The 13198-nt window shown below is 48.3% G+C and overlaps 1 protein-coding gene across 2 annotated transcripts; it reads right to left on the bottom strand.

Annotated features, from left to right (window-relative positions):
• Positions 1-49: 49 nt before the first annotated feature.
• On the bottom strand, positions 50-12056 carry ATP6V0C (ATPase H+ transporting V0 subunit c). 2 transcript variants are annotated; one of them, XM_064462247.1, is made up of 3 exons: positions 11668-12056; positions 2145-2328; positions 50-888 (listed from the first exon to the last, which is right to left on the bottom strand). In XM_064462247.1, the coding sequence occupies exons 1-3, from the start codon at positions 11741-11743 to the stop codon at positions 684-686; spliced, it is 465 nt and encodes a 154-aa protein (XP_064318317.1). In that variant the 5' UTR covers positions 11744-12056; the 3' UTR covers positions 50-683. The 2 variants fall into 2 exon arrangements, with proteins under 2 accessions (XP_064318317.1, XP_064318316.1); XM_064462246.1 differs by lacking the exon at positions 11668-12056 and adding an exon at positions 11121-11262.
• Positions 12057-13198: the final 1142 nt, after the last annotated feature.

Raw genomic sequence — 13198 nt, 5'->3', positions numbered from 1 at the left:
CTCTTCCTAAAGGAGCAGCAAAAGCACGAAATCAGAGGCAGAGGACTCATTACAGCAATGTAGTGAGGAAGTTTTATTTGGAAACATGGTATAAGTTTGTAACCCAACACTGGGTGCATGACTCTGATGCCGGAGCATACGCAGTTACTACTGAAACACAGGAGTGTTTTGGACAATTGCTGTAATAAAACACGAAATTCTCATACTCCAATACCGGGACGATACAGCAATCTTTAGAATCAAAGTTACATCCAAGGAATTCTCTGCACTTACAATTGACCCCACAGTGTAATCTACCTATATATAAAGATTAATATATATAGCATGGGAAATTGAAAATCCTTGCTCCATAGATGTATGAACATGTCAAGTCTTTTATAAATAAACATCCAGTGAAGAGAAAAAAATTACATTTCTAGTTCATATTTATACATAAAGTACTAACAGCAATGGGTGGAAAATTGCACACAGGCCACCCCAAGCCATGCAGCAGGCTTGGAGCAGCCCATCCAATTTAATATTGAAGTACACACAGGACAGACAAGTCACTAACATACATTGCGCATTTACAAGAGATCAACTACCAAATTGGGACAACTGTACACATCGGAGAGACCATTTTCATTCTGGAGCTTTTTTTTAAATGTGGATTTGTTACATCTCTTTACATCATATCCCAACATTTACTTTGTGGAGAGGATAAGGGCAACAATGAGGCCATAGAGACCCAAGACTTCAGCGAAGATCAAGATCAGGATCATGCCCACAAATAACCTGGGCTGCTGTGCTGTTCCCCGTACACCTGCATCACCCACAATGCCAATGGCAAAGCCAGCAGCAAGACCACTGAGGCCCACACTCAAGCCAGCACCCAGCTGAAGAAAGCTCCTGTAGGACAGAGATGAAAAGAGTTTCAGTGGCAAGCAACAGGACACCCAACCCTTCAACTTCAGGCTAGCCCTTTTTCGCTCTCCCCAAAGGAAGTAAGAATTAACATTAAAGCATTTAAAGGGAACCTCTTTCCTGCCAAAAGAGCTTCTATACTCTTTAAGCAAGTTCAAGTATGTCTCACAAAGCAGATGCTTCCTAAGGCTCCTAGTTCTGATACTCAAGATAAATGGGCAGCTATGCAAGATCTTTAGCTGTTGTTCAGGTACAGCTCATACACTAAGCTAAGCTACTGGGCCTGTGAGTTAGCATAGCCACCCAGCTTGCCTGCAGCCACTTCAGTCAGCTGCAGGCTTAGCACACTGCCAGAGCTGTACCTACTCCAGCCATGTGGGCTAGCACTTGCAGTGATGCCCATCCCACAGTGCTGTGTAGCCTGTTAATAGCTGCTTTTGTCTCCCACCTTCAGGAACCTTATTACACAGCCATAGCACATCCAGGTGATTATTAGGTCTCTTGCCTGGAAAACCTGACCATTCCTGTCCACCTCTTGCAGAGCAAGGGTACCTGGGGAGGAGTTTCTATCAGTATCTGGCCACCTGGTAACTGCAAAGGAACATTTTAACTACTGTTTCTGAGATCATGGCTTATGAGGCTAACCATACTGCTCATTGGCTGTAGCTTGTACAGTGACACATCTATTCTGTTAAACCTCAGAAGCATTGTTTTATTGAGATGTCTCAACCAACCAGCTGTTCTCAAAAGTTAAGAGTAGATTAAGTTTCAGACTGTAGTGGTGTAGAGGCCCAATGTGTAGCCTGAGGATTGATTTACCAGTACAAAGCAACAAGCAATATTAATTATTCACTTACATCTCCCAGGCAACAGGAGAACTATTTAGACAGCCCTGGAAAGACCTGTGTATTCCAAGTCTAGAATTTGGCACCATGAAACAAGCTCAGCCTCCTATCACAGTACTTCCTGTACACTGTTTCTTTCAGGCCATAAACCACTGCATTATCTCTAGCAGTGGGATGTCTGATCTGTTAGCTAATACAGCGAACTAATCAGGCAGCACTACCACTGGATGCTAAGGCATTAAGCAGGACAGCTGAAGTCCAGTCCATACTCCAAAGCCCAGGTTCGGTGCATTTAGCATTGACAGTCCTTCCAAGGGTCTTGAGCAAAACCCACCCATTCAGCAGCACCAAAATAGTGACCAAACTTAAACAAAACTGACAGATGCAGCAACTTACTTGAATAGCGTGATAGAAGGTGAGAGGGCATTGGCAATGAGGACTGCCACTACAAGGCCATAGATAGCTATAATACCCGCCATGACAACAGGGATGATTGACTTCATGATGAGCTCAGGCCTCATGACAGACATGGCTGCAATACCCGTGCCACTCTTCGCTGTTCCATATGCAGCTCCCAAGGCTGGAAGAGAAAAAAATGCATTAGACATCCCTCATCTCCTCCACTAGGACTGCAGTATTAGATCAGTTGAGTCAGCACAAGGAATAACTGTGCTAAACTAACATGGTCACTTGACTACTTGGTTTGTGAGCCAGGAATACTCCCTTAAGGGATGAGGAAGTAACCCACCCGGAATCCTAGACCAAAGCTAGGTAAGTAAAAAAGTTCAAACAGTACTGATAACAGAATAGCCTCTTCTAAGCTAGCTTCAGAGCAAGGTATACTCCCCAGCAGGCATTCATTCCCTGATAAGAACTAAAACCCAAGGTCCAAGTTTGAACTTCATAGTTTGAGCCCATGCTGTAAGGCTCTACTCAGCTGATCTGCAGAGGAAACAAAACATGTCTTGCTACTGCAGCACAATGTAACCTGGCTGAAAGCCAGATTTTACAGACACTGAACTTTGAGCCACTTGGGGTGGGTTCTCAGATGCACCCAACATTTAACAAGTCACCTCCTGCCATCCTTCATAGGTTTTGATGAAGAGGGCCCCATCTGGCCTATGTTTCATCCTGGGGTCAAACATACCATCTCACTTTCATCAGACACATACTGGGATAGCAACTTCAACTATTATTGCTGCACTTCATTCATTGGAGAAAGGACACCCTCTTAATGTGTCAATATGCCACCACACAGGATTCAGGTCTAAACACTAACAATCCAGCCACTGAAACCACAAAGCAGAATATGGCTTGTAGGTTGCAGAAGACCACAGCCACCTTACCCCCAGGGTTCACTGATCACCTTTGTAAACACTTGAGCATGCAGAGATCAAGACAGGAATCCAAAGCTTGGTTTTCAAAGCAGAACAGGGGCTTATCACCTCCAACTGAGACATTCTAGAATCAAGAGTCCCAACACACCACCCCAAAAAGTAACCTCTGCCTTGAAAACTTTGTATTAGTGTCACACAAAAGCTTCTACAAAGACCTCATTCTTTGGTTCTGAAGTACTTGGAAAGACCCTTTTCCTTGCAACCTTGCTCTGGAGTACTCTAGGAACTCCTTAATTCTGGACTGCACTCACCATCACCTAAGAGATGATATGCAAGTCCACAGCAACCCGGGATTAAGTCCTTGAAGCAGCACTGCAAGGTATGTGGAAGGGTAGAAAGTATCCTTTCAGACACCATCAGGCTGATACTCAAAGGTAACAGTCCTATTTAGCATGAAAATGCCCTTGCCTGCTCTAAAAGGCCACTGGAGAATATTAAAGCCATGGGGATTTCAAATCTTTGTACTGTTCAGAGACCTACTTTGAGTTTGCTCCACCCACTTAAAAATTAAGGTTTCTATGGGGGAGAGCTGCTTGTTCCACAACTATCTGTACCAGCCTCCAAGTGAGATGGTGCACTTTGCCCAAATGAGTTGCTGGGAGGTATTCAAAGGGTGCAGGATATGCACTTTCCTGCTTCTCACACAGCTTTTACATGAAGCCTATCTTTGAGCAGTCAAGAACTGAACAGTAATCCTCCTGGCTTTGCACTAAGAAACTTAAGATTAAAGGTAGCACTACTACACTAACAAGACTCACTATTGGAAGGAAGCTCAGTTTTAGTTACAAAAACTTGAAGGGAAAGCCTCATTATCAACTACAAATTGGTTCCGTACTAGCAAAGCTCATGAACCTCCTGTTACCTGGATCCTCACTAAATGAGTCAGATGTAAAAGGTTGTTCAGTGCAATTCAGTACTAGAATCCAGCTTAGCTGGAAGCCTGAGCCAAGAACAGAAGACAAGTTTCATCTGCAAATTAAGCTGAGCCTGAAAACTAGAACACAGACCTAGCTAGCAGTATCAGTGATGGTACTATTTAAGGGTCTGCCTCCTAGGAAGTCTAGAAAGGAATCACTAATTTGAATTAGGAACTTCTGTTGAATGAGGCACCTTCTAAGGACTGGAAGGAAGCAGAATCAAGATTCAGGCTATCTGGACTGGCTACAGTATTTTGCAAAAACCACTTCTCTTGTTTGGAATAGTTTACAAACCTCTCCAGAAACACCAAGGCTCATGAGGGAAGTTCACTATTAGACCAGTCTCATTACTTCCACCAAGCCTGAAGTTACTTAAAGATGTTGCAATTAATGCAGCAATGGATTACGGAAGCTGATTTTGTAATCCCACTTACAGAAAGCCAGCCTGCTTAAGCTTTTGAGGAGGGGCAGATCAGCACAAGTTTGTCAATTCCCAGTTATTAAATTCAATTTCTAGGAAATAGGCAAGAGCTTATGTCTTGAACTTGGTCTAGACACATTAACACATGAAGTCTACACATACTCTGTGGCAGCTAGTTGTAACATGACATTTTTAGATTACACTGAAGATCTAGTACACTCCCACTGGTGGACAGTCACAGCTGCCAAACACAGCTTCAGAGCTTGGCACATCTGCTCCCAGTGAAGTCTTTATCAGCATCCTAACAGGCTTACACTGGAGTCCCCCACAGCTCCTTCTCCAGTATCTTACAAGGCGGCTTGTCTTACTGCTCTTCACTAGCCTGAGAAGGTCTCTTTACACCTTTGATGATACCCCAACCTCTTGGCAGCTGTTAACATTTGAAGCACCTATGCTTCATATGCTACATTTAAATGTTCCTGATGAGTTAGAAGGACATGTTTCCCAATATCTTCAGTAAATAGGGTTTGAAGAGATCTATGTGGAAGACAGTGAAAATGGAACAAGAGCTGTACTATTGTTACACACCAAGACTCCATGTATTTGCTTCCAATCCTATAGCTCCATCACCTCTAACATACAGACGAATTAAGCTGAACACTACCTTTAAAGCATACACATAGCTATCAAAACATTTACCTGGCAGCTGTAAAAGCTAGGTAGGCAAAGTGCTTCATCACAGAGGGAAGCCATTCTGGTCTATAACTAGGAACCATGCCATTTTTAAGTTCAATACAGTGTTATAATACAGAAGAGTTACTTCAACACCATTCAAGATCACCTACTCCCAGTAAGCCCGTTTAAAAGGTTAACTTAATTTTGAAACACTTCTGAAGAGTAACTCCTTGAACTCACAATCCAGAGTTGATTCCTTACTGCTCCTGGGGACAAAACACACTCCCACAGGGCTGTGGATATGCTGCCTGGCACCTCACCATAGCCATTACTTTCTATTAGTCAAAAGTGGGAGCAGAGGTAGAACAGCTGTGCGGTTCCAAGATAAAGTATGAACTAGAAAGTAACTTGCCACATAGGTAATAGGTTCAGTAACGACTGAAGACTAGTTGTAGTCTTGCCACTACCTGGACTTTCAGTAGACTTTGCCTCTGATATTCACTGTCAGTACTTGAGCAGCCTGTGGTTTAGATCAAGTGCTAGATCAAGTATTAGGACCAGCCTTTTGTAGCTATAGCTACAGTGCTCAGCAAGGTCATACACAGAGAACATTAATCTTGCAGCTAAGTTAGCTAGTCACCTCATGTGACTCTCCTTCAATAGAGGAAGAGGCTATTACCAGAAGTTTTGCCTCAGTTCTGCAAAGCTCTGCAGACACACACCTATGGACAGTGACCACATTACCAGGACCCTTCAAGGCAGAGAACCATTTGCATAGATGCAGCTCCAGCAGTTGCAATACACTCTGACACACTGAGCCCAACAACACAGAGGTTCAGAACCAGCCACACACACTCCAGCAGCATTTGGTCCATTCAGAGCCAATGATTTCTCCTGTGTCCCACCACAGAGAAGCAGGTTTTTATACTGCAATGTGTGAAAGATTTCTAGAACACTAACATGCAGAATTTCCTTGCACTCAGAAGTGAGCTAGTAGCACAAGTCAAGCTTTCAATTAAGATACCATGGGTTACTATCATAGCAAGTCTGAAAGAGTACAGAGAAGTACTTACATCTGGAGCCCTTCATAATTAATCTATTACCCAACAGGCTGCCCTCTGCAGCAGGCATCAATTCACCTCAATACCTGTTCATCCTTGAGCAGGTTATTCTTAAGTGGTTGGAAAACTGTTAAGAGGCAATTCCAGCTCAAGTACAAACCCTGCTTTGCCATGCCAGAAACCTGGGCATTTTCAAAGGAACAGGTTGCTTCCCACTCTTCTCAGGCCCCTCCAGCACCACCACATTTAATAAACAGCTCTCCCTCAGGTAAAAGTAATGGATACTCCATGGCTGCCCTGGAAAAACCCTGTTGCTACATCCAGTTGCATCTCCACAGAACAGACAGCCACAAGAGGAACTGTATCTGGCACATATGCAAATTCAGATCACACTGACCAAAGGCTGGCTATAGCCAGTTCCCCCAGTGATAACTGGGGGAGGGGGTTAAACAGATAAGCTGCTCTACCAGAAGTTGTACAGTTTGAAAGTCTTTAGCAAGTCACCTGTTATAGGATTAGGGACAGCATGCTTTTTGTTCTTCCCTAATATTATGAGAGGGTGTGGGGATTTCAAACAAGCCTAGCACTGTCAGCTTACAGCATTATCAAAAATGACCTGCAAGGCTAGCAAGGTCATTTACTTTTATTCAGTAAATTCAAGAACTTAAGTCTACCAGTTCCTGCAAAGCTGCTGCTATTGCAGCAGTCCAAAGGAAAAAAAGGAATTATCAGTCAACTGTCCAAGCAATCCAGGAGCGCTGCAATTGGTACTCTGGTTTGTCTGACATAGCACACAAAGCCAATTTTTTTAAAGCATGGTAAGGCTGGCACTTTATACCACAGAGTACAGGCTTGCTCTTCTGCAAGCAGCAAAGTCCAGTCACTTGTATGATAAAGAAAGATAAATAACAAGCTCCCCTGCAACTTTAAAGATGACCCATTTCACAGACTGGGTGGACCGCTGTACTGCAGGGCACTGACTGGCAGAGTAGTTTGTTATACCATTTAGCAGGTGCCCTCTTCATCTAGTTGCTCTAACAGCAGCTTACACCACTCACCAGCATGCATCCACAGCTAAGCTGCCTCATTTCTGAAGCGTGAGAAAGCCAAGGTCATCTGACTGCATCCAGCAGACACTCCTGTGGCCAGACTAGCCTGACTTGAAGCCTCGCACTCACAAGATTCACAGTCTGAAGGAAGCCAGTTCAGCAAGTTATGCCTTACTGTTTGGCGAGGACAGCAAGCTGGTGGAAGCATACACTTCTGTGAAACCATTGTTTTAAGCATCACTGAACAGCCTTATCAGGCTGGAGACTTTTCCAGCTTGCAACCACTGCTTGGAATCAGTCAGGCTCTGGACAGATGCAAGAGGCTAAGTTTCAGGAAGGGAAAAAGCAAGTTGACTATGAGGTCTTGAGGCAGCTGGCATTCATCTCCACTGCTGCTCTGAATGTTCCCATCAGAGGGGAACTACCTGCGGACTTTATAGTCTATAGGGACTTCAGGATGAGACAGGAGTCCTCTCAGGTACACCTGGAAGCCAGAGTGCAAGCAGCAGCATATCTGCTTAAGCCAAGTTTTGTAGAGCCAATAGTTTATCCTGATGATAGACCTGGTTTTCAGATGATCCTAAGACTAGCATTTACTGAGTGGAAATGATGCCCTTGTTGTCTTCCCTTAACTGAGCTATAGAAATACTGCCTATCTGGTTTACTTCTGTTATAAGACTTATGTCTTGGTAGTCTGCTTATTTACCTGCTCTTAAGGATGAATCCTTAAGCTAGCGTCTCTACTGTATGTAGTCAGGCTGGTAGCTCAAACATCTGACCCACAAAGCTTTCCTGCCCATATCACAATGCCTTTGAAGAACTCTTTAATGATTTGGAAAAGATGACTATCTCGGGCTGCACCCTGTTCTGCCATTTCATTTTTATCTGCAAGCTACAGCTGAGGAGTCTGCAAGCTCCTTACTGAGAAGCAAGCAGCTCTCCTCTCTTCCATCTCCCTACCCATCCAGAGACAGTATTTCAGGAAGCATGGGTGTAATTTGCCTTCAAGGCTGCAAGTCATTTATAGCCATGATGCCTTCTAGAATCACAGCGTACAGGGCTGTCAGCTGCATCAAGCTAGATGTTCCAAGCCAGCAATTTCACCATTGAGGTCCCTTAATAGCTACGCAACTGCTACAATATCTGCAGCCCTAGTTTAAAAAAGTATTATTTCATTAGCTCTGCAGCAACAATGAGAATACAACACAGGACTAACCTTAGCACTGCTGGCCAGAGTTCTCTTCATTAGCAGTCTTCCAGATGCTTGATAGTGAAGCAGCACTGAAGGCAATGAATGCCCATCCAGACTGCCACTCTACGTAAGACTCCTTACCGCATTATGGAGGCTAGCGGGGTTTGCCTGGGACATCACGCTTTTCTACACAGAGCAGCAGCACCAAGCACAGAATTGGGCAGCTTCACCCAATACCATGCTTTTCCATTTTGGCATGCTGAAGTCACAAGGAAAAGCTGCAATAATTTAATCACTCAACAGCACCTGACACTGAGCCAGCCACATGTTTTACACATATGAAATAAAGGAACTTTAGCTATCAGAACAAAATGTAATCAACAAATTAATAAGCAGGCTCAAAGATAGCCAAGGTCACAGGAGCCTGCTTTAGTCTTTTAGCCACCATCAGTACTAGCTGACCAGAACAAGTTCTGCTATCTATTTACCATCAGCAGTTAATGTTCAAACATCAAACAGTACTGCATAAAGTTGCTTGTTTTCACATCAAACTAGCTTGGACAGTATAGAACTTGAACATGTTTACTAGAAACAGGTCTCAGAACTAAAAGCTCCACAAGAATCTGATCTCTAGATACAGCATGAGTCAGACATGATCACTGCACTAGTTAACACTGATATATAGGACAATTTTTTAGATAGTTTTACACTGCTTGTCCAAGCAGACTTAGCTCCTTACTTCTAAGTCAGGGTGGCTCTTTTAGCAACTAATATTCAATTAACATCAGAACATGCTGTAGTATTGCAACCCTCTTAGGAAAGCTAGATGACACTTCAAATTTTAGTTTATCCTATTGACACCTCTGCCATATTGCCTTAAAAATCCAAGTTTCATCTATAAGCTGTTGTTCCAGTGATGGAACTCATCAGGCACACTCAGGACCTAGCAAGAGACTAACTTCATGGCTCGGTCCTAATCCCAGCAGGTCTATCTGACACAGATCCTGCATCAAGGACCAGTCACATACCAGCAGCGACATGGTAGTAACCAAGCCTTCATCAACATTGCTTAAGCACTCACTTTCAGCTACCTAACTCAAATCTTCCCCTTTACCTTCCAATACCACAGTACCAAGCTATCAAACCCACCACTTCTAAGAAATGCTTCACTTCTAGTTTAGACATGCCAAGCAACACTTTGAATTCCTATCAAAATGGTGACTCAAGCTTGCATCCCTGATATTTCCACTGAACCAACCTTGCATATCACAAAACCAGTGTCTAAAAGGCCATACATCAGTGCTCTTTTGCTTCCAGGTTCAATTTTGCAAGAGGAATCCAGCGACTCCTGCCTCAGGAAGAAAGCTTGGTATTTAGCAGCAATTAAGGTCCTATTTTGCAGAAGGAAATGGTCTGCTTTTTTCCCCAAAAAGTGACTAGGTCTTAGTCTATTCCTCCATTATCTTCAGTAGCTGAGAGGCAGGTAGGTCAGTAGTACCAATGCTGGGCATACTGTTTTCAGGGAAGTCCTTACGTGTCAAGTGTGAGTACAATGGAGTTAAACTCCAAGGTGGCAGGAGGCTAATTGCCTACAGCACAGGACACCTGCATCCCACCACCGGGTACAGACTGAGCAAGCCTAAACACAGCCAGTCAGGGTTGGGTTCCCACCCCCCAAAGATTAAAGCCATGAACTTGGCCAGCGTGAAAACCATCAGCGGTGCCACCACCAGCACAGCTAGACAGCTTTCTCTAGTTTTACTCTGTCTGCTTAGCTAAAGCCTTTACAGTTTGATCTGCCACACTAATCAATCAAGAGCAGCTTCCACAATTTTGCCATGCAGGCCGAGCTGCCATCTCAGAGGCTACTTTAATATAATGAGAATCCAAGCACATGAACACATACACAACTTGAGCTACAGCCTCTTTAACACTTGAGCATTTTGATTCCTCAACTGGGAGCCAAACATGGTGGCAGATGAAGACAAGTCAGTATGCTCACACACGTGGAGACACCAGCCAAGTCTTCAGAAGAGAAAACCAGACTGATTCCTAGTTCTTGTATTGCTAGTTACTTTAACGCTTGCACTTGGGAAAAAAACTAGCTGAGGCCTTCCCCATGTTACATAGCAAACAGAACATCAGTTCTGCACCTATCGGGAAACAGTAGATGCTTGGTCAAGAACAGCAGTCATTTTCTGCAGAATGTTTAGTCAGGCTCCAAGAGAGAGGGAAGGCATCACGTGATGGTCTTCCAAGTGTAAAACAGCATTTACTGGTCTCCACATAAAACATTCTTCAATAGGGAGAGCAACACCACAGAATGACCCAATTTACTCCACACTGAAACTCAATGACTTAAGATGCAGACAGCCAGCCACTAGAGAAGAGCTTCTCTTTCTCAGTATTTCAGACATCTCCCATTTTAAAGGGAAGGTCAGGAACCTATCAGTTCCTTTTAATGTCACTAATATATTTAAAGCCGACCTCACTCCCAAAATGCTTGCATATTCGGGTTTCAATCCCGTTAAAAACCCATCCTGCATTATCCAAGAAGCGTTTTAAAAAGCAACTTTGCCCTATTTCCAGCAGAAGTGCTGTACCCAGCCCCACGGGAGCCCGCAAAGTCTGACTTCTACGGTAGACTGGGGCAGACTCACCACCGAAGACGCCAGAGCCCCAAGGGGTAGGCACGGGAGCCCCCCGCACCGCACACTCAGGCGCCCGGCAGCGGCGGCGGGGCCGGGGCCGGGGGTGACACTGGCTTTCTGGCCGATGCACCCCCATCCCGGACGCGTGTCTGACCGAAGGCCCCCAGGACGGGAGGCACGGCCGCCCCCCCCGCGGGGCCGGCCCGGGCGGCGCCGCCGCAGTCACGTGGAGCGGGGGCTCCGCCGGCGGCGGCGGCACGCGCCGCAGTGACGTCACCCGCGCAGACCCCCTCCGCCGCACCCCGGTAGCCCGGATGGAGCGGGGGGGGGGGCAAGGGGAGCCACCCCCCCGGGTCCGGGGCCGCCCCGTCCAGCAGGCCAGCGGCCAGGGGTCCCACCCCGCCGGGGGCGTGGGGGAGACAGGTAAAGGGTCGACCCTCGCCCCCTGCCACACCGCTTCCCCGGCGCTACGGCGGTGAGCCAGCCCGCGCTCCCCCCTCCCTGGCTGCCCCGGGTCCCAACGTGTCCCCCCCCGGGAGGCCGAACGGGTGCTCACCGCTGAAGACCATGGCAGCCGAGGCGCCCATCACGGCGAAGAAGGAGGCGTACTCGGGACTGGCGCTGGAGGACATGGCTGCGCGGGCCGGGGCGAGGCGCCGCTAGGAGCGGGAGCGCGAGAGGGCGGGGAAGGGGGAGGCGGGAGGCTCCGCCGCGACACCGGTCCTCCGCGGGCAGCGATCGGCTACAAAATGGCGGAGGCGAGGAGGGCGCGGGCCGGGAAGGAAAGGAAAGGGAGAGTAGGGCGGCTGCGGGCAGCGCGGAGGGGTAGAGAGGGCGGGGAGTCAACAGCAGCGCAGAGCTCCGTCCCGACGGGAGTGCGCGGTAGGCCGGGAGCTGCGCCCTAAATACTGCCTCCGCAGGACAAAATGGCGGCGGCCCGCCCGTCACGTGACCGGCGCCCACGACCCCTCCGCCCGCCCGCCCCGCCCTCGGCCGCCACCACGCGCGCGCGGCTGGGGGTCGCCCGCCCGGCGTCCCCTGCCACCGCAGGCTACCCGCTCCCACGGCGAGTGTCACACCCGAGGACCGATGAGGTCCGCTGCTCATCCGCGGCCCATGTTGCCACCGCGGCGCCTGGCCTCACCGCCCCACTCCGCTCCCCTCCGCCCGCTCTCCCCTCCCCCTCCGCGCGGGTGGTTCGGCCCTGCCCGGCGGCCGCGTCCCGCTGAGCGTGATTCAGCGCTCATTAGCATAAGGGGCGTGCCCAGCGTGGGGCCCCGCCCCCGCCGCGCCTGGTGCTCTCTGGGCCGGGGGCGCAGGGGCCGCCGTGTCACCTCTCCGGTGCCCGCTGCGGCACGTCGAGCGCCGTGTGTCGGCCTCTCCGGAGCCTGTCCCCGCTGCCACGTCCCCATGGCGTGCGCCATGTGCCATCGCCCCCGCGCCCTGTCCGGCCGCTGTGCCACCCGCAGGGCCCTGCCCTGGGCTCACCACGGGGGACGCGGCTGTCCCCACGGGCCTTTGCTGGCTTGGGGTCCTCTTGGGGGTCTCCAGCCCCCGTACTCCACCTCCTTCCGGGGCCCGGGCCCGGCAGCATCCCGCTGGCCTTCCCTGTCTTCCCCGAGCATCTCCTGCTCCCTTGCGAGGTGCTGAAACGGGTGGGCTGGGTTTGAACCAGGGTATCCCCCCCCCCATGGGTGCTGCCACCTACCCGCCGCTGCAGGCAGGGTGCGGGCAACCCCCCCAAGCTAACCCCATCCCGAAACAGTGAGATACTGTTACGGCCTGTCCTAAAAGGCTGGCTGATGCTGTTTCTGTTACCCACGGTACCCTAGAAAAATCCCACAATTCTGGACTCGGGGCGTTCAATAATTAAGCCTGTGCCCGCTTTTGCTGCTGCCACAAATCCTGCTGATCTTCCGATGTCCTGAAACACCAGACCTCTTCATTAATTGAGGGCCACCTACCTTCTCCCATCGTTGCCGCTTTTCTGGACACCTCAGCCTTGTGACAGCTCACAAGGAAGGGTGAGAACAGGATTTAAATCCTGTGTGGCAAATTCCCTGCCTGCTGGTTGAACAGAAGCGGCT

The sequence above is a fragment of the Phalacrocorax carbo genome, chromosome 10 (genome assembly GCF_963921805.1).
Source record: "Phalacrocorax carbo chromosome 10, bPhaCar2.1, whole genome shotgun sequence".
NCBI lineage: Eukaryota > Metazoa > Chordata > Aves > Suliformes > Phalacrocoracidae > Phalacrocorax > Phalacrocorax carbo.
Note: the sequence above shows the minus strand (reverse complement) of the source record. Positions and strands in the feature narration are given on the sequence as shown.

Excerpts from the sequence above, each read along its gene's own strand:
- ATP6V0C (XM_064462246.1), bottom strand. The coding sequence starts at position 11,247 with ATGGGGGTGCATCGGCCAGAAAGCCAGTGTCACCCCCGGCCCCGGCCC. Across the intron at positions 2,329-11,120 it reads GGGCTCTGGCGTCTTCGGTG|CCTTGGGAGCTGCATATGGA; the intron begins GTGAGTCTGCCC and ends TTTCTCTTCCAG. Across the intron at positions 889-2,144 it reads CCTTCTATCACGCTATTCAA|GAGCTTTCTTCAGCTGGGTG; the intron begins GTAAGTTGCTGC and ends TCTGTCCTACAG.